This window comes from Schistocerca nitens, chromosome 1 (genome assembly GCF_023898315.1).
Source record: "Schistocerca nitens isolate TAMUIC-IGC-003100 chromosome 1, iqSchNite1.1, whole genome shotgun sequence".
Taxonomy (NCBI): Eukaryota; Metazoa; Arthropoda; class Insecta; order Orthoptera; family Acrididae; genus Schistocerca; species Schistocerca nitens.
This window is the reverse complement of record NC_064614.1, coordinates 409,857,284-409,884,443: the sequence shown is the minus strand read 5'-3', so window position 1 is coordinate 409,884,443 and position 27,160 is coordinate 409,857,284. Positions and strand designations below refer to the sequence as shown.

Below are 27,160 nucleotides of genomic sequence, written 5' to 3'. Positions count from 1 at the left end.
AAAAACCCTCATCTCATTATGTTACTTCATTGTTTACGCTGCTCATCTGGGGGGTAATGTATAACTTGTGTACTCTTCGCATTTATGGAAACTCCTTCACCCTCATTTATAATCAGTCTTTTGATAAGAAAAACTTCGCCTCGTAGTACTAGACCATTATTTTGTACATATTTGCACGTGCTGCTGTAATGTTCCTCCTGTGAACATTAGCAGTCGTAAAAGCAGGAAACAAATTGTTAATATTTCTACGAAACAACAAAAGGCACTAGGCGTACGTGAACGTCAAATTACTACACGTTTGTCTGTTAACTCTCGATGTAACTCCACATTGACCACAGAGTTAACTTTGACAAATCACAGTGGATCATCTTTCATTTCAAGTCCTTAGAGTTGTGGGCGTGTTGCGGATTATCTTTGCAAACTTTTATTTGCTCATGTTTATAAATAGCAAGAGAAAGTTTACATTGATGTAGAGGCGTCAGCAAAGAGCGTCGCGTCTGTTGAAAGTTACGCACAGTGAGATGGTACGATCGGTTGAAATAATTTTTATAATGGAATTAATTATTTGTTAATGACATCACGACATCGTCACGCATTGAAAGTGAGCAGCTATATTACCGTGAGGGCGCACTATTTATTTCCGAAAGAGACATGGGCTCGACGTTTGCAAAATTGTTGAGAGACAATTGCCGCCCCGACATTTTAGCAGATAATGTACGGCAGCTTGTTGGAAAGAAAAGAAAACGAAGCGAAGAACCCGAACCTGAACTGAACGACCGAATGCGGGCGCCCAAAAAGTAAGTTTCAATAACTCTTTCAGCACGAATCGTATATGCGACGGAGTTTATTTCGTAATTCTTCCCATCTACTTAAAATTCAACTTTCTTCTTACCAGTATAATACCGTTGTGTGAGTTGTAAATACTTATATATGTATATTAATTTTTCCGTGATTTTTCTTTTGCATCTGGAACCAGAAGCCAATCGGTAATGGCAACTGTCATCTCTTACACCCCCCCCCCCCCCATTTCCTGAATGTGAATCTTTTTTTATTTCATGACAAAATTACGGCCACGACGTGGAAAATTATTGTGTAGTTTTCCGATAAATGCTCGCAGCAGTGCGTCACCGGGGGCATGTTATGAGACAATACAAAGTAACATAGCAAAAACAGAGCAGTTATATTAATGATGAATTTAGAAAACTTAATGATTAGGAACGTACTTGGAGGTGATTCAACAGTTTTATGAGTGTAATAGCAGACTTTTCAATATTGGACGGTAACTTTAACTATGTTTAAACTTTAAATCGGCTGCAACTGAGTTAACACGATTTCTCTATATTCTGTAATTTTTCTGTGTATATTAGCACTGTTCCTTTCAGAAAGGCGGCCAATTTAAATGTAAGAGAAGAAATCCACCAGATCCACGATGTATCTTGTGTTCCTACTTTAGTTATGAACAGGGTGCAGTTTCTCGATTAACTTTGCAACATAATGCCGAAAAATGCCACCTACCCAATATTTTTGAGAATAGACTGTTGGAATATTGCGAAGTTTGTCAGATTGGAACCACTATCCCTGTTTCATTGAATGTTTATTTAGTATAGTTTATTTTTGTACGTAGATTATATTTCACTGTGTTATATGGAATAAACCAAAATTGCTTACAAATTTATGTTTGATGCAAAAAATTAAGTAACAATAGGTCAAGGGAAGTGACTGATTCCAGAGGATAAGCCCAACAGCAACTGTCGATACCACATTATAAAACCCCAAAACATTCACCACAATTATTCCCATTAAAAAAAAAAAAAAAAAAAAAAAAAAAAAAAAAAAAAAAAAAAAAAAACAACCACCACCAAGAGAAACCAAACTGGAATCTTGACCTATATAGGTCAGCAGCAGCTCGCGATACCAAACCACCCGTAGCTACAACCACACATTGGAATCAAACACTTCCCTTGACCTATATAGGTCAACAGCAACTCACAATACCAAATCACCAATAACAACAACCAAACAACTCACTCTAGGTGAGACACCACAATCTCTCTCTCTCTCTCTCCCCCCCTCCCCTCACACACACACACACACACACACACACACACACACACACACACACACACACACACACACACATAGAAAAACCACAACCCACCCTGCCCTCCCCTCAAAATCAAAGACCCATAAACAAATAAAAACCAAAAAAATCTCAATCACACACTACAAATCAACAAAAACTGCAACAAATGATATCCTCCACAACAAAATCATAAAACAAACACCACCACCCACCCACCTCCAAAAAACCTTCCCAACAACTAACCCCCCCCCCCCCCCCACCAGCTGCAGCCACACATCCCCCCTCCACCCCACATGACACCTCCCTAGCCAACAACCTTCGGCCTATACATTGTACTAACTGCCCTTAAAAAACCCTAAAAATACCATAGCCCTCAGGGACACTCTTCCGCCAACAGTACTCATCTAAATGAGACTGAAGTTTAGAGGAGCACCTCATCCCCCTCCCAATAACTTACTTAACGGCCCCCCAAAATCCCTCTTATGGTATGCGTACCGGCCCCGGTCTCATAATTTTTAAACTCTAACACTATGATTAACTACTAAATCATTGTACTCCCGCACACCCAACCCCCTATAAGATGAAAATGCATCTGAAACTATGGTACTCCCCTCTTCTATGAAATCCTCAATTAATCCCACTAATTCCCTTTTCGTCTGCCCTTCCAAAACCATAATTACACATTCTGAACCCCCCCTCCGACACAACACCCACCCACACCCATACACCAACCAAAGACTTACCCCTCCCATACTTCTTCCTCCCAAACTGCAACTCGTCAACCTCCACCACTACCCCAGGCCCACCCAACTTACCCCTGTACTTAATATACTCTGGACACACTTCACGACAAAATGAAAACCAATCCAGCACAGTCCTCTCACTCACACCAGTCTCGTGCACAGAAACTGTGAGAAGATCTATAACAAAAATGATAAGTCATTAACACAATTTCTCGCATGCCAACTTAGACTTCTCGAACCAGGAACCTTGCCTTATGGAGTGCCATAGGTTATCCCTACGGCAGCTCCACATATAGCCGTCCCTGGTCCGAGACGCCAGAACTTTCGTCAATCGCATTTCCTCCCAACAGACAGCACTTCACCCCTTCGGGCAACAGCCCAAAAAGCTGAAGAAACTTGATGAAGGACAATGCACTGTCCCCCATCTGCGCACACAAATGCATACTGTTCAATGTGTCATTCATATCCATACCTAACAAAGGCATAAACAAAGTAATTTAAAAAAAAATTCACACACAACGAACAGCAAACAACACTACAATAACTTGAGACACAACAAAAATCTAAATCATTAACTCACTGAAAACTATTCCTGTAAATGCACAGTCAACAGCGAAACCAAATGTGTTGAGGGCTGGTACGCAACTGAACCCAATACACCACATAACACGCAACCCATAAACACACCACCAGAGAGCACCAATGACCACATCGAAATGACACCTATAAACATGCCACACTCACAAACTAAACTCCGCGTTGTCGTGACCTCACACACTACAACAGGATTACGTCACTTTCTGAATCTGTGTATTGCATTTGTCTCTTGTCTCCATCTACAATTCCCACCCCCACCCCACCCCATTTCCCTCTGATACCAAATTAGCGATTCCTTGATGTCTGAGAATGTGTCCTATCAACTGATCCCTTCTTTTAGACAGATTGTGCCATAACTTTGATTTCTCCCCAATTATGATGATGTATGGTTTGTGGGGCGCTCAACTGCACAGTTATCAGTGCTCATACAGATTCATAATCTTTGCACAGTCCAGTCTTGTGACTTTCTCGAATGATGAAGTGATGAGGACAACATAAAGACCCAGTCCCCAGAAATCGAACCTGGGAACCCATGATCCAGAGGCAGTAATGCGAGCACTAGACCCCAAGCTGTGGACTCCCCAATTCTATTCAGTACCTCCACATTAGTTACAAGATCTACCCATCCAATCTGCAGCATTCTTCTCTAGCACCACATTTCAAGAGCTCCTAGTCTCTTCTTGTCTAAATTGTTTGTTGCCCATGCTCCACTTCCATACATATACTCCATGCAAATACTTTCAGAAAAGACTTCCTAACACTTAAATCTGCATTTGATCTTAACAATTTTTTTTTCTTCAGAAATGCTTTTCTTGCCATTGCCATTCTACATTTTATATCCTCTCTACTTTGGCCATCATCAGTTATTTTGCTTCCCAAGTAACAAAACTCTTCTTCTACTTTGTGTCTCATTTCTTAATCTGATTCCATCAGCATCATCCGATTTAATTCGCCAACATTCTGTTAGTCTTGTTTTGCTGATGTTGATGTTAATCTTATATCCTCCTTTCAAGACACAGTCCATTCCGGTCAACTGCTCTTCCAAGTCCATTATTGTCTCTGACAGAATTACAATTTCATTGGCAAACCTCAGAGTTTTTATTTCTTCTCCCTGAACTTTAATTTCTGCTCCTAATGTTTCTTTTATTTCGTTTATTGCTTCCGCAAGGTACAGATTGAATATTAGCAATAGGCTACAGTCCTGTCTCTCTCCCTTCTCAGCCAATTCTTCCCTTTCATGCCCCTCAACTCTTATAACAGCCATCTGGTTTCTGTACAAATTGTAAATAGCCCTTTGCTTCCTATATATTACCCCTGCTGCCTTCAGAATTTCAAAGAGAGTATTACAGTCAGCAATGTCTAAAGCTTTCTCTAAGTGTAAATGCTATATGTTTACATTTCTTTAACCTATCTGCTAATTTTAGTCATGCCATTAGTATTGCTTCATGTGTTCCTACATTTCTCTTAAATCCAAACTGATCTTCCTCAAGGTCAGATTCTACCAGTTTTTCTGTTGTTCTGTAAAGAATTTGTCTCAGTACTTCGCAGCCATGACTTATTAAGCTGATAGATCAGTATTATTAACACCTGTCAGCATCTGCTATCTTTTGAATTGGAATTATTATATTGTTCTTGAAGTCTGAGGGTATATCATCTGTCTCCTACATCTTGCACACCAGAGAGGAGAGTTTTGTCATGGCTGGCTCTCCCAAGGCTATCAGTAGGTCTGATGGAATGCCATCTGCTCCTGAGGCCTTGTTTTGACTTAGGGCTTTTACTGGTGTGTCAAATTCTGCTCCCAGTATCATGTTTCCCATCTTATCTTCAACTAAGTCCTATTCCATTTCTACAATGTTGCATGCAAGTTCGTCTCCCTTGTATAGACCCTCTATATACCATTCAGCTCATACACAACCTCAGGCTCCTTCAATTTATCCAGGCCCCATACCGTAAATTTCCAACCTTTTTTGCAATTTCTTCAGTATTATTCGGCAGGTCATAACCAATAAACTATGGTCAGAGTCCACAGGCTCCTAGAAACATCTTAAAGTTTAAAGTCTGGTTCTGAAATCTCTGTCTTAAAAATATATAATAAATTACCTCTATTTGAATTTGTATTTTTAACCCTGTATTCACCTCATCAGAAGTCCTATTTCTCCTGAACCAAACTTCATTAATTCCCAGTATATCTAACTTCAACTTATCTATTTCCCTTTTCAAATTTTCTAACCTACCTCCCCGATTAAGGGATATAAGATTCTGCTCTGATCCCTAGGATGGCGGTTCTGGTTCTTCTGATGATGACATCCTCTTTTATTTTTATATTTATATAAACTAAAAAACATTTTTTAAACTGGATTTGCACTAATACACAGAATTAGAAACACGATTTTCCACTTCTTCTGTATTTTCGGCACTATGCCGGACTTTTCTTTTCTCTGTCTTCAGGAAGTTGGTTTCCACTTGATGAAGAAGTGTTTTGCACTGTTTCCAGCTTTGAATTTACTTTTTTTCTTAGAATTTGCCTTTGCTTTATACCAACATCCACAGATAAGATGTTCCTTCAGTTTTCGTTTGGAAGTGCGCAGTCCATTTATGCCAATTGGCAGTCAGTTATAAATCAAGCTTCCTGCATTTCCGGGGTTCCTATCTGTTACTTTCAGCCCTCTGCTGCAGATATGATAAGTTTCTCTAGCTCTTGTGTTGTCAAGAAAACCTCTGTTTAGAGGTGGTGTTCCGTTTACCATTAGAAGAAGTATTTACAGGTGTTTGTACCATTTATGGTTAAAAGAAGTACTGTCTCATATATGCTCATAATTGGTACAGTTTGTTTTTCAGATTCCGTATATTGATTTTGCATGATTCCCATGGTGTTAGTTTTGCTATGAATCTGTGGTTTTCTTTTCAAGTACTAAAGTTCTCTGAATATATGTACATATCTGTTGCTACTCTCCATATTAGTCTAGCCTCATTCCCAAAACCCACTTCTTCTAGGTCTTTGTCTGCATTGCTCAGCATAAAATCATCTTAAGCTGAAATTTCTGTTTGTTTGAAATTTTGTGTGTAGGGCCTATATATTTTGGAATAGATTATTTGCTCGAAAGTACCTGACTCACTACACACTAGTAAAACTGCGTTGTTGGCGTACATAACTAGTTTCTCATTTATATACAAAATAAAGAGTAGAAGTCTTATTACTTAACCCTGTGCTACTTTGTATTTCACTTCCAGAAAATCAAAGTAAACATTTTTCTCTGTGTTTCTGGATTTATGTTTTATTGTAGTGCACTCTGTTTTCAGTGAAGGTTTCTATAATATCTGCAGCTTTTCAGCTAATGCCATAGCAGTGTAGTTTCTCTAAAAGGATTCTGTGACAGACACAGTCAGAAGAGGTGGAAACTTCTAAGCACACAGAGATACTGTCTTCATATCATCCAGCACCTCAACTGTGCATGTTACGAACTTTGCCACTGCATTTTTTGTAGATCTTTCCTTTGTGGACCCATCTTGTGCTTCAAGGAAGATATGTTGCTTCTATATGAAGTTTACCATTCTATCTTTAATCACTGTTCGTACTATTTTAGATAGAATAGTTGTTATAGTTACGGCTCTATAATTTCCTGTATCTCCTTTACACCTGCTTCAAACACTGGCACTACCTTATGGCTCTCCTTTATCAGTGACTTTAATTAGTGGCACTACCTTCCTAATTTTTATGCTTTTTGGAAAAACTACTTTGATATTTAGCACAACATTTTCCCATATTTGCTGATATGCCATCCAGACCCTTTGTATTTTTATGTTTTAGTGCTCTAATTGTTTTTGAAACTTCCAATTAATCTGTAAGGAATAGGTATATACTCTTCAGTAACCTCTTTGCTGCTTTCTATGCTTTTTATTACTGCTATGTTTTGTTTTAAAAGTTGTTGATTGAAACTATTGCACACTTGTTGTGGATCTGTCAATTCTTTCCACCCCCATGTCAATGTTGTATTTGTATCTTTTCTGTTCTCCTTAAATAGGTCCAAAATGTTTTACAGGTGTTAGAGGAAGTTTGTATTTTTAGTTTTTGATGACTAACTTATACATCTGTTGTCATTCTACGGTGTGCTTTCTTCTTGTTCCTGTAAACTTTCAGGTCACTTCTTGTTTTTTTAACTTCTATGATGATGATCCATTTCTTGTTTGGTTTGCCGCTAATGGTTCTGCATACTTTAGTACAAGCTACATTTATGTGACATCCTTAATATATCACAGAAGATTTCCCAGCTATTTTCTACACTGCCTTCTTTATAAACATGATCTGTTATAAGATTACCAATTTTAGTTTATTTAAATTCAGCCGCTATGCTATCCTAGTCTTTTATACTGTCTTGCAGTTGAGTTGTTTGTCCAAAATGGTCTGCAACAACAGTATATACAACCTGAATTGTATGTCTGTCAGAAGGTATATTTGAAAGATATGCTCTCATAATGTGCAAGATGTTTCTATCCATTGTGTCTGATTTTTTACATGACACTGGAGATACAGTATATAACCTATTTTCCCATCATCCAAGAAAGTGAAAAGATGCTGTGTCAAATTAATGACAGTCTTGGCATCTGGATCCATATAATTTATAAAATACCTTTTCAGTGGAAGATCACCTATACCAGTCAATCCATATAGTTTCTGACCACTTAACAGAATACAAATGGCATGTTAAAAATCAAGCTTTGGAAAAATCCAGCTCAAAAAGTTATGTTAAATGAAGTAGACATCTTGTCTCATGCATCGACTTACTGAGACCCTGTCATCAAAGAGACTGTAGAAATTAGAATTTGCAGTAGCAATGTTAACTGGAACAGTGGCTATAATCTTAGTCATCCATGGAAGAGGGCTCGTGATGTCGAGAGACTATAGAGAAGTTCGCTGAGTTTATGTTCCAAAGGAAGTGGTGGTACTGCTAGTGTCCCCCAATCGCCAACATTGGCATAATTTATGGCAGTGTGATGTCACAAAGATGTGGGTCAACCAATCACATTCTGTTTACTCATTACTAAAAGGCCATCACAGAAGCAATTAAAACCATTAGTTGTCCTACTGAAGGTAATAAAGGTAATCGTTGGAACCAATAGTTTTTATTTTAGTTTGACATAGAAAGAGAAATGGAATGGCACATTTCATACATATTAGTTACATTCCATTAATGACATTCGCTTATGATCGCAACCTACTCCCCATGTGATAAAATCTTGCTTCACAGTGTCACTAATTCAGTCATGAGACTCTTGTAACTGGCTTTTAATTTAAGCCGTTTTTTATAAAAAGACTCAAGTTTTAATAAAGTTGACTGCCAGGTAGAGCACTAGGACGTTTGAGGAACCAAAATGTGCGTTTTTGTTGTTAGTTCAAAGACACTGAGGTAAAACAAAAGAGGAAGTGTAGTTCCTGATAACTGTGACAGTACTCCCATTTATTACATCATGGAAATTTTTCTTTTTTGTCTCCTGCTCCATGACCCGTCGAGAGCTGCTCAGACTTTCATTACCAACTATAGCAGCTGTGACTATCATTTGAATTAACGGTAACATCTTTTACATTTCCAGGAAAAAGCTGATGTGTACCCCAAAATACATTCACAAGGCCTTGTTCACTGAGGGAAAGGGGAGTGATGTGACTGTGAATGCATTGGACAAACAGTGGAAACTGCACAAAATATATCTTTCTCAAGTAAGTATATCGTGACATGTTGTTTATAGTTTTTCGACACCTGCCAAAAATTAAATCAAAGAGTACCTTGAACCAAGGTTTAAATTCAAGTATGCTTTTAGGTAATTACTTACTCTATTAAAAACTGTTGTGTGCAGAAGAATACATTTCTTACACTCTAATGGGCTAAAGACAATAGCAACACAGAAACGGAAAATTCATATCAGGTGCTATAACTGTACAGCATAGCCACAGCTTTTGGTCAGGATCCATGCAAACAGTACTGAGCTCACAAATCAGATGCTAAGTCTGAAATCCATGAAAACTTCCTGGGAAACTTAAAACTCTTGTGAATGCAATTAAAAAAGAAATGTTTGTCATCAAATGTGGTTTTCCTTAAAAAGATAGTAGAACACCTACTCATCAGTATCCATTACGTGTATAAGTGGACATGTAAAAGGCCAAAATTGTGTAAGCTTGAATTTTTTACTTGATGAAGAGCATGCGAAGTAAACCATGGACAAGCGAGACAAATGGGGGGGGGGGGGAGAGAGTAGGGATTTATACTTAGTCTTAGGAAGGACTAGTAAGGTTCATGTTGCTTGAGGCAGATTGTCAACATGGGGGCTGGCCGCCTAGCCTTGCCTATTCACCCTGTGAATGGGCAAGTGGCCACTCCTTCAGCAGGATCTGAGCAGGCTCATTGGGGCAAGGGATTTACTAGTTATCAGGAGCTCCAGTATTAGGTGTGTTATGAAGTCCCTTAGGAAAATGGCATCTAGTGCTGGAAAGAACGCCAGTGTTTGCTTGATACATATAACAGGGGCCTCAACCAAGATGTAGAGGAGGTCTCGCATGTGGCTATCGAGGGTGCAGGATGCAGTCATTTGCAAATTGTGTCTCTTGTCTGCAACAAGATGCCTGTCTCTTGGGTTGTGAGACCATTGTCCATTCATACGAGTGGCTGGTGGAAGTGGTGAAGACTGCTGGCCCTGCCTATGTGGTGCAAGCAGAGCTTGCAAATTATTTGCAGAATCCAGTTCTGAGTGGAGCAGGAAAGGGAATATTTAGTAGTGGTATGAGGTATCCTCCATCATACACCATCCTATGTCTTGCATAGCATATTTAGCAGAATTTAATTGGATAGATAAGAATTCTATTCACCATGTGGCGGGAGAACACATGCATAAAAGAAGGTTGTAATTAGGCAAGCTTTTGGAGCCAGTGGCTCCTTCTGGCAGAAGGGTTGAAGGGGAAGGAAGAAGGGTGAAGAAAGAGGACTGGAGAGGTCTAGGAAAAGGGGTAGATTTTGGGAAAGTCACCCAGAATGGCGAGTCAGGGGAGGCTTACTGCACGGGACAAGAAGGAAAGACTGATTGTTGGGGACTGCATCAGATGGGATTTGAAGACCTGAGAGGTTATAGGTGGAAGACAGTGTAATATGCAAGACAGAGATTACTGCTTCAACATCATGCATGAGTTAATAAGAGTGAAAAGCTACGTGCATGATATGTAACAGAGGTGGGAGGTGCTGGTTAAAATTAAACGCATAAGACAATGAAAGATGTAGAAAATGAAAACGGAATGAAGGAAAGAGTAGTTACTGTGAAGAAATGCTGAGATGCAAGAAATAACATAAATTAAGACCAGGTGGGTGGCAAGAACCAAGCACATGTTGTAGCGCTAGTTCCATCTGCAGAGTTGTGAGAAACTGGTGACTGGGGGAACAATCCAGATGGCGTGTGTGGTGAACCTGGCGCCGAGGTCACGAATGTCATGTTGTGGAGCATGTTCTGCAGCGGGATATTGCATGTTGCCAGTATACACCCTCTGCCTTTACCTATTCACCCTAATTGATAATTTGACAGTAGTCATGCCAATGTAAAAGGCTGAACAGTGTTTACATGACAGTTGGTACATGACATGTTTCACAGGTGGCTCTTCCTTTGATAGTATATGTTTTGCCAGCTACAGGGCTGCTATAGGTAGTGGTAGGAGGGTGCATATGACAGGTCTTGCAGTGGGGCAGTTACAGGGGTTCTCATTTCAGGGCATGATTTTAGGAAGTCATGGCCATGTCGAATTAGCTGATTAATACATTCCAGACCAGGTTAATACTGAGTGACTAGTGGTGTGCTCCAAAGTTGTTTTTTGGAGGAATCAGCAGTACCAGGATTGGATGTGATGGTCCGGGAAATCTGCTTTTGAATGAGGTTGGTGGGGTAAGTCTTACCAACAACTTCACCTTGAGGGGCAGACATACCCTTATATCAGGGGTATGACTCTGGGAGCCAGGATGGTTCCTTCCTATGCCAACTTTTTCATGGGTCGCTTGGAGGGTCTTTTGTGGGATCCATAAGTCTTCAGCCCCTGGTTCGGTTTAGGTACATTGATGACCCATGGTGAGGCCAACCTTTTAAAATTCCTGTCATCTCTGAATACCTTCTCCCAATTAAGTTTCACATGGTCCTATTCTGAATCCCATGCCACTTTCCTCGGATGTTGATCTCATCCTCACTAAAGGCCAGCTACACACTTCTGTCCACATTAAACCTACCAACAAACAACAGTAATTACATTTTGACAGTTGCCTTGGCATTTGAGACAAACATATTTGTTTGGTTGCAGACTCTTTACAGTATTACACCACCTTCTCAACTCAGCCTTCACTGTGCATACTTACCCCACCAGGTTACTTCAAAAGCAGATTTCCTGGGCCATCACATCCAATCCTGGTACTGTTGATCCCTCCAAAAACCAACTTCAGAGCACACCACTAGTCACTCAGTATTATCCTGGTCTGGAATGTATTAATCAGCTACTTCGACATGGCCATGACTTCCTAAAATCGTGCTCTGGTGAGATTTTGCCACACTACCCCAAGAATAGCTTTTCATTGCCCTCCCAATCTCCATAATATTCTTGTCAGACCCTATGTGCTTTCTGCACCCATCTCCCTGCCTTATGGCTCCTACCCCTGTAACCATCCCCACTGCAAGTCTTGCCCTACCACCACATATAACAGACATGTAAATGGCAAAATGTATAGTATCAAAGGGAGAGCCACCTGTGAAATGACACGACATGTACCAGCCTTTTACATTGACATGACTACCACCAAATTATCAATTGGGGTGAATAGGTAAAGGCAGGGGGTGTACACTGGCAACATGCAATATCCTGTTGCAGAGCATGCTCTACAACATGACATTCGTGGCCTTGGCTCCATGTTCACCATACACGCCATCTGGATTCGTCCCCCAGACCCCAGTTTCTCACAACTCTGCAAGTGGTAACTAGTGCTACAACGTGTGCTTGGTTCTTGCCATCTGCATGGCCTGCGTCTCAGCATTTCTTCATAGTAACTACTCTTTTCTTCACTCTGTTTTCATTTTCTACATCTTTCATTGTCTTACCCATCTGTTTTTAACTGCCCCTCCCATCTCTGCTACATATAATGCACATAGCTTTTCACTCTTATTAACTCATGGCAGTAATCTCTGTCTTCATATTACACTGTATACCACCTATAAGCTCTCAGGTCTTCAAATTCCATCTATGCCGTCCCCAACAATCAGTCTTTCCTTTTCATCCCGTGCATTAAGTCTCCTCTGACCAACAGTTCAAGATGAGTTTCCTGAAATCTACCCTTTTTCCTAGACCTCTCCAGCCCTTTTACTTCACCCCCCTTCCTTCCCCATCAACCCTTCTGCCTGAAGAAGGAGCCACTGGCTTTGAAAGCTTGCCCAATTCCAACCTTCTTTTATGTGTGTGTTCTGCTGCAGCTTGGAGAGTAGATTTGTTATCTATCCAATTAAATTATTTTGTTAAAAACAGAGAGTATAAATGTAGGTGTAATACACCTTGTGGACATAGAGATTACTAGAATTACAGCTCACTCTGAGTGGACAACTAAAGTGCAGAAAGTTGGATTTGTCAGTTTCAAAGTAACCAACCTATTATTCACCTTAAGTGATTAAGGGAAACCATTAGAGAGTCCTGATAGGGATTTAATCTTCCTCCTCCTCCTCCTCCTCCTCCTCTTCCTCTTCTTGCTCCCCCGGCTGCCCCCATTCACATTTGCCTCCCAACTATGAGTTCTGTGTTTTAACCATTGTACATCCTTTTTTGGCAATTGCCTTTTGTAACAGCTTTCAGTGAAGAAAAATACAGAGCACAATTATTTTACTACCCATTCAGTAAGTCAGCCAAAAGAGCCAAGCAACTTGTCTTAGGAATATAGGCAGGGAAAGTAGAAACTAAACAGAAGCATAAAATGAAAGGAAAGGAGGAAGGGGTTAATTCTAGCTAAATAATGTCATTTGATAGGGGACAGATGGTAGCAGCAGATTTGATGCCTCAATTTGAATTCCAACGTGCATTACTTCACTGAAGTGGGCTTGTAATCTGGGGACTTCGCAGTTTTTTTAGGTTTGATGGTCTAGGGAAACTACAGAAGGGTGCAAGGCTAACACAGAACAAGGGTAGACCTAACAACAATCAGTGTTGTAGTTGTATATTGTTGTAACTGTATAACTGTCTCGGGGAAGAACCAGAGTTCCAAGTGTTAAAAGAAAGCACTGAAGCTCAAATTGTTATAGGTGCTGTAAGGTGGCTAAAGCCAGAGATAAGTTCATCTGAAATTTTTACAAAAGGCCTTACAGTGTTCAGAAAGCACACATTCTATACAGTTGGTAGTGGGAGTTTTTATTGCTGTTGGAATTAGTTTACTTAAATGTAGTGAAACTGAAGTAGATGGTTCCTATGAGTTAGTATGAGTAGAGGTTATAATTCATAACTGGAATAAATTATTAGTTGGTTCATTTTACCCTCACCCTTCCCCCACTCATACGATACAGTTGCTGAACACTAAACGGTTCAAAGAAAATTTGAGTCTCATCACAAATAGGTACCCCACTAATACAATTATAGTTGGTGGTGACTTCAGTCTATCCTCGATATGTTGACAAAAATACATGTTTTAAGTCCATGGTAGGCATAGCAACGAACGATCCCGAGCAGATGGGAGCATCATGACGGATATAGGGATTAGTGACCACAAGGCTGTTGTAGCAAAACTGAATACCATAATATCCAAATCCACCAAAAATTACACAAAACAGATCTACTAAAAAAAAGAAAGACCCTTATAAGAGATGTCTCCACGCCTTCAAATCTGTGTAAGCATAGACCAGTTGTGGTTTAAATTCAAAGAAATAGTATTAATGACAATTGAGAGAGATATATGGAATACATTAATAAAATGTGCTAATGGTCTCTTATGGCACACAAAACAGGTCAGAACACTGTTGCAGAAGCAATGAAAGAAGTATGCCAAATTTTAAAGAATGAAAAATCCCAAGATTGGTGAAGTTTTACTGAAGCTTGAAACTTAGCATGAACTTCAATGTGAGTAGCTTTTAACAGTTTCCATAATGAAACTCTTTCTCAGACACTGGCAGAAAATCTGACGGGGTTCTGGTAGTATGGAGAGTACACCAGTGCCAACACGTAATCAATACCATCACTGTAGGATAGCAATTGTAATGTCACTGATGACAGTGTCACTAAGCAGAGTTACTAAACAAGGTTTTCCAAAATTCCTTCACTAAAGAAGGCAAAGCAATATTCCAAAATTCGGATCAAGAACAACTGCTAACATGAGCAACTTGGAAGTAGATATCATTGGTGTAGCGCAGCAGGCTAAATCATTTAATGAAGGCAAGCCCTCCAGTCCAGAAAGTACACCAGTCAGGGTCTTTTCATAACATGCTGAAACAGTAGTTCCATAGCTATCAATATTTACAAACTGCTCTTCCTTCCCCTTCAACCCTTCTGCCTGAAGGAGGAGCCACTGGCTCGGAAAGCTTGCCCAATTGCAAGGCTGGAAAGTTGCACAGATCACACCAGTACCGTAGAAAGGAAACAGGAGTAATCCACTGAGTTACAGAGCCATATCACTAATGTCTGTGTGCAATAGGATTTTGGAACATATAATGTTTTTGAACCTTATGAATTACCTCAAAGATAATGATTTATTGACAGATATCCAATGCAGGTTCAGAAAATATCATTCTTGCCAAACACAACTACTCTTTATTTACTTGAAGTAATGAGTGCCATCAACAGGGGATTTCAGATTGATTCCATACTACTAAATTTCCAGTTGTGCAACTGGATTCATAATTGTGTGTCAGAAAGGTCACAGTTTGTAGTAACTGACAGAAAGTCATTGAGTAAAATAAAATTGATATCCGGTGTTCCTCAAGGAAGTGTTATAGGGCCTCTGCTGTTCCTGATCTACATAAATGATCTAAGAGATAGTCTGAGCAGCCCTCTTAGATTGTTTGCAGATGATACTGTCATTTACTGTCACATAAAGTCTCAAATGTTCAAAACCAGTGGCAAAATCATTTATACAAGATATCTGTGTGGTGTGAAAGGTGGCAATTGACTCTAAATAATGAAAAGTGTTAAGTTAGCCATATAAGTACTAAAAGGAATCTGCTAAATTTCGGTTACACGATAAATCACGCATATCTGAAGGCCTTGAATTCAACTAAATTCTTAGGGATTACAATTATGAATAACTTAAATTAGAATGATCACATAGATAATGTGAGAAAGGTGGGCCAAAGACTACATTTTATTGGCAGAACACTTAGAAGGTGTGACAGGTCTATTAAAGAGACTTCTTTCTCTATGCTTGACCATCCTTTTCTAGAGTATTACTATATAGTGTGGGAGTCACATCAGATAAGGAGGACATAGAAAAAGTTCAGAGACGGGCTGCTCATTGTGTATTGTCATGAAACAGGGAAGAGGGTGCTATGGATATGATAGTTGAATTGGGGTGGCAGCCATTGAAGCAGAGGCAGGCAGGATCTTGTCATGCAAGTCCAGTCACAAATTTTCTGCTCTGAGTGTGAAAATATTTTGTTGTCACCCATCTACATAGGGAGAGATGATCATTGTAATAAAATAAGGGAAATTGGAGCTCACACAGAAAGATTTAAGTGTTTGTTTTTTCTGCACACTTTTTGAGAGTGGAACTGTACAGTAATAGTGTGAAGGTAGTTTGAAGAGCCCCTGGCAGGCATGGAATTGTGAATTGCAGAGTAGTGATGCAGATGATGGTGAATGCCTACTCCTTATATGGATATATACCTGCAAAGTGCTCTTCAGGAAGTGAGTTTGATCAGATGGTAATTTCATTGTATCCATGGTGGGCCGTGTGAACTCCACGGCCATTAATGATAGTTGGTGAATAAAGTAACCGGCCACAAATATTTTTAACACGTTTTATTTCATTGGCATAATTAGTTTTGTGCTACCGTGCTCATCTTCAGATGGCTAATATTTCCATTTACATTGATGTTTTGGTCAGCAGCACTTCGTCTGCTCATACAGTATGTTCCAGTGTTCATAATATTCTTAATGTTTGTGTGAGCTTTGCAGATGTGATTTCCAATTAAAACTGGTTATGGCTTTGAAATGAGGCATTTTAAAAGTCTTTGTGACTAGTTGCATTATTCACCAACAAATGGTAATTATTGAATGTCTGATTACATTTACCAGTTTAGCCTCTGGGTATAATTTACAGGTGTCCATGGCTATTGTCAGCTTGAATAAAGTCTTTTAGGGCCAGAAGCCATATCATAATGTAAAATGAAATAAATTAAGAATTGGCATCATGATAGTCATTCAGAGATTCTTTATAGCACTGAAATTGCTTGTTAAGGAAGTTGGGATCATCTTTTTTCTATAATTCTCCAATTTTATTGTCATATGGCAGCCAAAGTCACAGTTTTAAATGGAGAGGTTTGTTATATAAAGAATGCTTATACTGGAAGTCTTTTCATGATAATAAGCCACTGACTTATTGTTGCCTGCTGAACTTCTGCATGCATAGTACAGCTAGTAAATTTCCATATAGCTGTTCCTTCCTCCTCCAGGCTGGTGATATTTTAGAATTAATTTGAAAAGCCTCTTCTTTACTTTTTTATGGTATAATGCTGTCATACCAAAACTCCGATAAAGTCCAAACCCTAAAGCAGAGTCAAAAAGCATGTTTATTGTGGACATCAGCCTACTGTCAGATCAGAATTGAACTTATGGATGGAACGTGCAGTTATTTACACAGAGATTGAATATTTCAGAATATAGAACAGTAGCAAAACTGACAATGCTTCCCAACTACTAAATATGTATGGGAATTGTATGTTCATCCTAACCTCCTGCATCCTAAAAGCATCCAAAAATTTATGCAGAATGGTTCTTGATCACTGTTATTGTTCCTTGGTCAGGTGAGATCCTGTTGGCAGTTCCATAGTAGCTCCTTCCCCAGTGTTGGCTTAGTGGTGGTAGAGAATGATTTTTCATTGATGTCACTAAACTGCGTTTTCCGGACAGGTTCTGCTCTCGCATACCTTTAGGACCAGTCATGTCTGCTCGTTACAGTTAGTGAACCAAAACTCTCCTTGACCACTTAACAATGCTGATGGTCACCTCTGGTATGTAGATTTCTTTTGTGAACCTGAGTAGCTTTCATTTGATGAAAGCTTCACAGTGTAACATTGCTTCTCGGATGTCAACTGGAGCATGTCTTGTTGATGAAGACGCGATAACAGTTTCTTCAATGGCAAACAACTGCCTAGAGCAGTCTCTGTTAAGCAAGCTTGTTGAAATAGCTTCATTAGCCTGGAGCACTGATCTTCCACAGTCTATGACTGCTTGTGACTTCTTTCACCCAACAGTTTTCTGTTGTATTTCTTCCATGCGCTGGCAGCTCTTCATAATTTCCTTGGTTGTTGTGAGAGTCTTGGCCAGTCTTACATACTCAAATGGAGAATATTCAGAATTACAGACATTAGAAGCATAAGAAATTTAGAGAACCTTCACTTCACATGTAATGCAGAGAGAAAGAGAAGAGTTAAAAAAATCATTTGACGATGCTGTAGTAAAAGACTCAAAACTACCACGAGTAGTTCCAAAATTTTGAGGACTGGTGCTGCCATCTGGAAAGTAGTAGTAGTAGATCTTTGCACAGCTAGGTGGCGAGAGCTGCATATCTGCTGAGTCAGTGTGCGGAGTGGCATTCAGTTGGGAGGACATGTTGCGTGTCCACAGTGATTCCCGTCATACTATGTGTTAGGTGTATGGCGATTTTACAATGGCTCCACGAACAGATCGGTGCGTGTGTATCAAATTCGTCAGACCGCATCTGATGATCGAACCTTCATGTCACGGGTTATCACCGGTGACAAGAGCTGGATATATGGTTTTGACCCATAGACAAAGCAACAATTGTCCCAGTGGAAGAGCCCGGGCTCTCAAAGACCCAAAAAAGCGAGACGGATGAAGAGCAAAGTGTAGAGCATGTTCATCGTTTTCTTTGATACCAGGGAATTGTGCACAAAGAATTCGTCCCACCCAACCAAACAAACAGTGAATTCCGCGTACTACTGTGATGTTTTGCGATGGCTCCGTGAAAACGTGCGGTGACAATGGCCCGAACCTTGGCATCAAGGGAACTGGCTGCTGCATTGTGACAATGCGCCCTGTCACACGTCCTTGATCACCAGGACCTTTTTGGCAAAAAACAACACGGCAGCTGTACCCCATCTGCCGTACTTGCCAGATTTGGCACCTTGTGACTTCGCACTGTTCCCAAAACTGAAACTCAAGTTGGAAGGCCGTTGGTTCAACACTCTAGAGAGGGTTCAAGAAGCATCGCTGGTGGTGATAAACACCCTCAAAGAACAGGACTTGTTGGAAGGCCGTTGGTTCAACACTCTAGAGAGGGTTCAAGAAGCATCGCTGGTGGTGATAAACACCCTCAAAGAACAGGACTTCCAGAAAACGTGTGACCAGTGGCAGAAGCGCTGGGACCGGTGTGTACAGGCGGATGGTAACTACTTCGAGGGTGATGGTGACCATTAGTCCAAAGGTAAGGTTTTCAACAGATGGCAGCACCAGTCCTGAAAATTTTGGATAGCGCCTCGTAGGATTCTTAACCACTCCTTATGTTCAAAATTAAAGATTTGTTATGTGGATACATTTTCATGTCCAAGATGACATTGCTACCACCTTGTAGCTGAAGGGCTGGGATTTGTTTGTGATGAAGCAGGTTGATCCATTTTATTCATTTCAACTGAATGTATGTGATAGCTACTTTAGAGCAATAATAATGTGACTGAGGATATGTTTTCAAGTATCCAGCCAAGTCGATGATTCCATTTGTACACAAAAAATGGAATGATCCAACTAGGTTCGAAATCCAAAATTATACTGTTTGTTGGCTTTGCTGAGGAAAATTAAAAGTTAAAACAGTCTTGATCACAATCTTGTTAAAATATTTTTTTATTGGAGTGAGTGACCGGTTTCGACTCTATGAAAGAGTCATCTTCAGACTCTGTAAAGATATATTGCCAGGCACCAAAGATTGTCGTTGCCTCAGCATTTATGTGGATAATTAAGGGTTACCGTGGAATTGGCATCCTGTTCTGCTGTGGATGTTAGTGGTGCTGAAAAAGATTGTACTAGGTGGAGATACGTCGTATGTTACGGTTATGTGATGCCATAGAAATACGGTTAATTTTACTCTCTTATGATGTCAGTGCCATGGAAAATAACTGTCCTATGGCGGAATCACACCAACATTTTTGTAATAACAGTGTTACTAAAGTGCATCGATAGTTGCTGTGGAAACAGCGTCCTAGCCCGGTTAGGCAGGCATCAGATGATCAGAGATTATTGTGTAGTGCGAAAGATATCTCGAGGGTTGACAATTCGAACATGAAAACAGTGTTTGTGTAGATATGTCGGCGGTTGCAAGGGAAAAGCGTCTCGGTAACTATGTTGAAGTGTACCATTCTTTTTTATTGAGGAATAAACTGGAACAAAAGTAAATGTGATTTATGGTTTGCTACTATAATTAACGATTCGTGTTATGAATGCTTAACTTGTCACACATTATTTCTCTTGGTTTGTTAAATTTTAATGCTTGTTACTGTGTGATGTATTTTCCCTGAAAAATTAGGTTTTTGTTATCTTAGCAAACATTTAATCATTTCTTCTTCAATGCAAAACTTATTTATGAGAATCAGATATATAATAAGGCTAAATAAAATGTGCTATAATTACAGCTTGGTGTTAATGAAGCAATAGTTATCTGTCCTGTAGATAATACATTAATGTCATGTTATTCTGGATTGATTATCATTAATGAAATGCAACAGCCATCAGTGGCATCTTGACTGAGTTGTTTTTCCAAATGTACACCAAATAGAATGTAATGCCACACTCTGCATGGTACAGTGCGTTCATGCCTACACCTGCATATTGTGTGCGTGCGGGTGGGTGCGCGCAAGCGCAAGAGAAATAAAAATGATCTTGAGGAGTATATAGTAACAGAAATAATTAGTGTAATATTGGGATGAGGTAGAAACACAGTGCATAGTGGAGAGAGAGAGAGAGAGAGAGAGAGTCAAGATCACCTCCCTGGTGCAGAAATAGTTGTTGTGTTCCAGAACTTGTTCCATAATAGTGTCTTGTGTGCCCTTAATATAGTATCTCGTGTGTCCTTAAAATAGCCTCTATTAGTTTTCATTGCTGTGTGGAGTGGTCATGCAGTTAGAGGTGCCATGTCATTAATTGCGCGGCCCATCCCTCCATAGGTTCGAGTCCTCCCTTGGGCATGGGTGTGTGTGCTGTCTTTAGCATAAGTTAGTTTAAGTTGTGTGTAAGTCTAGGAACTGATGACCTTTCCAGTTTGGTCCCTTACAAATTCACAAACATTTGAACATTTGATTTAGTTTTCATTCATCCCCACCGCCAACTTGATGGGTGCCATGCTGATGCGGAAAGGACAGGGGCTGCATTAGCCAATATGTCATCACTCATGTCTCATATGACTCTTTCGTGGGATAGTTGGTTAGTATTGATAGTAGGACGGTGGGTACCTGCATGACTTCTCTATTTAGTCTTTGAGTAATCTGATTTACTTCATCACTTCTTTCTTAGATCCAAGAGCTAGCTTGTTAGATGTCTTTCATATATGCCTCTGTCTGATTGTTGTTTTCCTTTTGCAAACCATTTTTTGTATAGAAATAAGTGCTTTACAGAACTCAGTGTTTGCCTCATTCTTAAGTTCATAAATGGCTATCAAATCAGGATTAAAAGCCTCTTTTTAAATTAATGATGTTTGTGGACTTTCTGTTTTCATCAATTTTTATTAAAGTCTTCGTTGGACTAACTGCTTGGGGTTAGCATTATTTGCTTTCCAGCATTTTGGGATTGTGTGTTTTCAAACTGTGATAAACAGAATGAGATTAAAAGAAACATAACTAAAAGCCCTGTCACATTACCCACAATCAATCAGTAAGAAAACTGAGACCAGTTTGAGATAGCTTAGTAGAAGTAACACCATGTTGCAGCTTATCTCCTCTTGCTAATTGTCTTTTCTGTAAATTTGAAACCTTCTACGTGTACTTTTTTAAACTAAATTTTAGAAGTCAGTTAAATTAACACAAGGAAAAACTTTCAGGAATTTCTATGTTGGTGTCATTAATTTGAGGGGTTTGCACTCCTCAGAACGAGCTTCAATCTTAACACACATAGTTGTGCATGTATGACTGCAGATTCTATAGATTTTCACCTACTGATGGCGGCATTTGATTAGATCATATCAAATCTTGCCTTTTTGTGTAGGAGCTGTGGCTGGTCTGTAGGAATCAGTGGTGGTGCAGGTAAGTCCGCACCTTTTTAAGGCTGTAGTCAGTTAAAATAAAATATCTTTGGACAGTCTGGTAATTGAGTGTATACATTTGCTTCTAAACTGAGCCATAAATTAGAGAAGACTTATCTGAGCATGGAGTGCTAGTTTTTAGTTTTTCTGTACTTTTCTTGACATTTCTGAAGTAAAAGGCCATGTGTACTGGCTTACAAGTAATTACTGTGGTCTCATTCCTTCACTACTTTCACTGTATTAGTTGTGGAACAAATCTCCAACCATTTTATGGCATTAATCTGGTTGTTCCATTGCCTAGAAATCAATATTGTTTGGCTGCTGACTTTACTCAAACTGTAACTATTTCCTAAATGTATGTTGGCTGTGAATTGTCATAAAATGAAGCTAGGCATAGAAAAAAAATTATCCTGAGCTAATGTTATATATGTTGTACCCAATGAGTTTATGAACAAGAAGGAAATATTGTATATACTACAAACTTTATGTAGGTGTTAAGATAAAATCGCATTTGTAGAATCCATTCTGAGAAACAATGATGCAATTCTACTGTGTATGCATGAATATTAATGTGTTCAAAATCATTGCAGGGTGATATTTGGATATTGAAAGCAGGTCAAAGATCATTTGAAATAAAATGGTCCATTTTTAATCTTTCAGTGTTCGTTGTGCTGTACCAATGGTCTTGTTCATTGCAAAAATCCTTTTGGAATTTCATTGGGGCTTAAGAGACCATTGAAGCCTCATACATTCACTTGAATCTTCGCAGACTAGTAGTAGGCCATACCAGACCAGTTTCATTTGGAAACCTTTATCTTAATGTTTCATTCACATAAATATTTGAAGAGGCATGGGTGCATGAAGTATAGACAACTGAACATTTATTTAAGTAATACATGTTCAGAACATTTATGTAAGTAATACGTGTTCAGTGGTCTATACTTCATGCATCATGGAGGTAGGTTTACAGTGAGCTAGAAAACACCTGAGCAGTAAAATTGATTGTGTTTGCAAATGAGTCTCCATTTTCTCTAGAAAATGCTTCTTGATGTGTACCAATTGTGTGAAAATTAAAGACATATTATTATCTATCTAATGTTGTTTGTAAGGATGGAAGAGGTGCCAATGTGATCATTGGGATGCATTCTGTTTTGAAGAAAGCACAGAGATCTGTGTGCTCCCGGATGAAGTCATGATCGTTTGGAAATATAGGGGTGATATTTAAGATCATTGTCGTAAGAGATTCTTGTATGACTAATGAGTATAACTCATTCTCAGTCAGAGAAAGGGGAGTGCATATAGTAGCATAGTACACGAATACTAGTGAAAGAACGGAATCAGTGCTCCCACCTGACTGCCATGGTCCACATCTACATAAAAATATAAAAAGTTCTGGGAAAATAAGTATCAAATTAATTGTTTAAATCCTCTAAAACAGATAACTGTATTATTGTGGCACCTGTATTAGTGTTTGGAGTAATAATCTTCAATATTAAACCTGCAATAAGTAATTTTACTGTCTGTCTTTGTATGTGTTTTGTTCAATGTTATTTATTGAAGAGCTCATCAAAGGATCATGTACCCGTAACATTCTTTACATTGTAGGTACACAGTATCCTGTAGACACTTATTACATGGTTCCCCATGGTTTGTTTTTAAATTCATAATGTGTTCCTTTTTGTTGTGTGCAAATTGTTTTTATTAAGTAATATTTAAAAGCCTACAGCATGGTTTCATAACACCAGATAAAATTATTTTGTATTAGACTTAAATTGCTTCCGATTGTCTAGAGGTCAAAATCCAGCATCCGATGAAAGCTTAGAAACATCACTACCACATGTCTGGTAAATAATTTATGAGTAAAGGAGACCACACGGGAATCATAGTTCGGCAGGTGGATTGGGGTGAGCGGTTGTACTGAATAGAGTGGGCAGAGGGAAAAAGGAGCAGGGAGTGGGAGGAGGGGTTGGGTAGAGGTAGCTAGTGGCTCCGAAGAAGGTAGCTGGTTTGCAGGATAGGAATGCGGCAGTGAGAGGCTGCAGATGTATGGAATAGAAGTGCAGTCAGTGCAGGGGCACTGGATGAGGTGAGTTGCGTGGTGCACGGTGATGGTGACATAAAGGCGTTGGTAGGAAAGGGGTGAAAGGACAGAAGAGGGGAAGGCTATTTGATAGAATGTGTGGGTGCAGTGGCTTACTGGAGATTGAGGCCAGGAGGATTATAGGAGCGAAGGATGTGTTACAATGATAACTCCCATCTGTGTAGTTCAGAAAACCGGTTATACAAAGACCAAATTTTTCCATTTAGAGGAAATGATCAGTAATGTCCAGCTGAAAGACTGGATAAGTACTGTGGCTTTCCATAAACCTAACTTGGCGATATACAGTATGTGCCCAATTGGATATATTATGCATTTGTTGCACTTATAGACCTTATTTCCAAACCACTTTGGTTGTGGTCCAATAGAACTCTTCTATGGGACAGTACTTAAGGGACTATAAAATACTGATTCCGATATTTAATGGCTCCCTCATTTTTTGTTATTTTTATTAGTTTTTACGAGCATGTACAAACTGTATTATTGATTTGAAACATTTATTCATGTAATTTCTAGTGTTACAATTTATTCCTTCACTGTGGCTGTTTCTTTCCAAGCTAGTGAAATACTGACGTTTTGTTTTGTTGTATCTGTCAAGATATCAGACACATCGAACTTCCTTAATCTGGAACCAGTTATTTGAAATGTGGTATAAAGGGTTGTTGCTTCATGAAAATGTGGGCAAACGGTTCTCTGCTGGAGATAGGTGGAGGAGCTGACGATGTAACCAGACAATTTGTTGTTGAAACTCTTTATTTACTATCATAATTGAATGTAGATCTGGAGTAGGCAGACAGTAGACAGCAGACAGCAATGAGCCAGGTAGTAGCCGTGTCTCGGCAGGTGAGCGTAGCAGGATTATCTGCATGATGAATGCATAACTGCAGGCTGGAGAGTGGTGACAGGCAGCAGGCAGCACTTTTGACTGTGTGGAACTTACAGCTCAGCCTATACCATTAGGTGGTAGCAGGTGCTGGTGGCCCCAGGCTCAGGCAGCCAGACAGCAGTCACTGTTTCATGGCCTGGAGTTGGCAAACGTTGCTGCGTCATAAATATGGCGATGACTGCCACAGGCTGTACAGCGTAGCAGGACCCACCTGTGCTGATGACGACATGCTGGATCTGGGGTTTAAATACCGCAGCCGTACTGAGTTTGCAGAAGAGTCATGTTTCTGTATCATCTGGAAACTTGTGGAACAGTGGACTGTGACCATAGTCTTTACTATTGTTGATGGGGGAGCCAGTCAAACTGCTGGAGCTTTCTGAAAGCTGTTCCACTCCCACATCATTGGCACGCTCGTGCAGCTCTGTGGAAGTGTCGGCGTCTGCCGGATTGCAGTATAGGCAGGGTTCTGAGCTGCTTGAGCTTTAGGCCATTACATTTGCTCCCTCCAGAGGTTAATCCGGTCCACAAGATTATTGCTTAAGACTCTGTCTGTGACAGAGACCCTGATTTTTCACTGTTTCTATACTTCACGTTCAGCTGCAGGAAGTCAGAGTGAAACACTTTTCTACAAATTTTCTCCTTTGCATTTCCTCCTTACCTTTTCATATTACATAATGTACACTGTCTCACTCCTAAATAGAGTGTAGATACTGAGATGAGATGTTGCATTGTGTACTATTTAACAACAACCCTTCCCCTTCCAGTTCTGTTCGCTACGCACCGCTGAAATTACCGTGTTCGTAGCAGGTGTAAATGATGACAACCACTTGTGGTACTGAGAATAGCCAGTGTGGCCCTATCTTTTGGAAGAATGTGGTATCTGTTGTAATACACTCCCTAGTGCACTTGGTTGTAGGCTTCTCAGAGTGAAACTCTGTGTCCTCACATGACTCGGGAACTGTGTGTATTTGATTTTTGGAACAGACAGTGATTTGCCCATTTATGTATTGCAGTAATTCTGTGTTGGAGAGTAGGACTTCCTCAAATCCCTCATCTTAAATTACTGAATTGACCTAGAAAACATATGTTTTTAAATAAACTTCAACCTTAAAGTTTAATGTCAAAGTGTGTCTCACATACTCACACACGATCATTCCCATTTACTGTCAACATACTTCATGAGAAAAGTCCGCACAAGTACTACCACACAGACCACATTCTTAAAAAGCAATAAATGTACTGTGTCCTGCAGCATCTCTGTTTTCCTTCTAGACTAAATCAGGTATGCTAATGTTTCACTAACACTGCAAATAAAATTTCACCTTGACATTCTTTTAACTTGTTATCTAAACAAGACTGCTTCACTTGATTATCTCTCATAAAAGCAACACAAACATGGATATAACCATACTATATGCTCAAAGATATCCTTAATAGCTAATAAGAAAACCCAAAAATTAGCTTGCAAAGCCATCTCATGGTCTTAAGGCATATGGACGCATTGGAACAATAGTAGATATATCCTACTTTGCTCGCCTAGCTGTACCTTTCTTCTTCAGTTTTCTCTAATCACCTCCCTTCCCTTTTTAGAAGGGGCTGCTAGTAATGTAGGTAGTGCTTCACGTTCACTCTGAAATGGACAAATTCTTCCTACATTCACAACTGTGCTTTGGATTGGAAATTATCTTGAAAACCTGGTATGTTGTTGTTGTTGTTGTTGTTGTCTTCAGTCCTGAGACTGGTTTGATGCAGCTCTCCATGCTACTCTATCCTGTGCAAGCTTCTTCATCTCCCAGTACCTACTGCAGCTTACATCCTTCTGAATCTGCTTAGTGTATTCATCTCTTGGTCTCCCTCTACGATTTTTACCCTCCACGCTGCCCTCCAATACTAAATTGGTGATCCCTCGATGTCTCAGAACATGTCCTACCAACCGATCCCTTCTTCTAGTCAAGTTGTGCCACAAACTCCTCTTCTCCCCAATTCTATTCAATACATCCTCATTAGTTATGTGATCTACCCATCTAATCTTCAGCATTCTTCTGTAGCACCACATTTCGAAAGCTTCTATTCTCTTCCTGTCCAAACTAGTTATCCTTTATGTTTCACTTCCATACATGGGTACACTCCATACAAATACTTTCAGAAATGACTTCCTGACACTTAAATCTATACTCGATGTTAACAAATTTCTCTTCTTCAGAAACGCTTTCCTTGCCATTGCGAGTCTACATTTTATATCCCCTCTGCTTCGACCATCATCAGTTATTTTGCTCCCCAAATAGCAAAACTCCTTTACTACTTTAAGTGTCT

The 27,160-nt window shown here is 39.6% G+C and overlaps 1 protein-coding gene across 3 annotated transcripts in view; it reads left to right on the top strand.

Annotated features, from left to right (window-relative positions):
* Positions 1 to 453: 453 nt before the first annotated feature.
* The window catches only part of LOC126249698 (protein germ cell-less), a 123,724-nt gene continuing 97,017 nt past the window's right edge, over positions 454 to 27,160 (top strand). For all 3 annotated transcript variants that reach the window (XM_049951386.1, XM_049951394.1, XM_049951379.1), the window contains exons 1-2: positions 454 to 797; positions 9,013 to 9,136. In XM_049951386.1, coding sequence (XP_049807343.1) covers positions 652 to 797; positions 9,013 to 9,136 — 270 coding nt within the window. In that variant the 5' untranslated portion in view covers positions 454 to 651. The remainder of the gene's footprint in view (positions 798 to 9,012; positions 9,137 to 27,160) is intronic.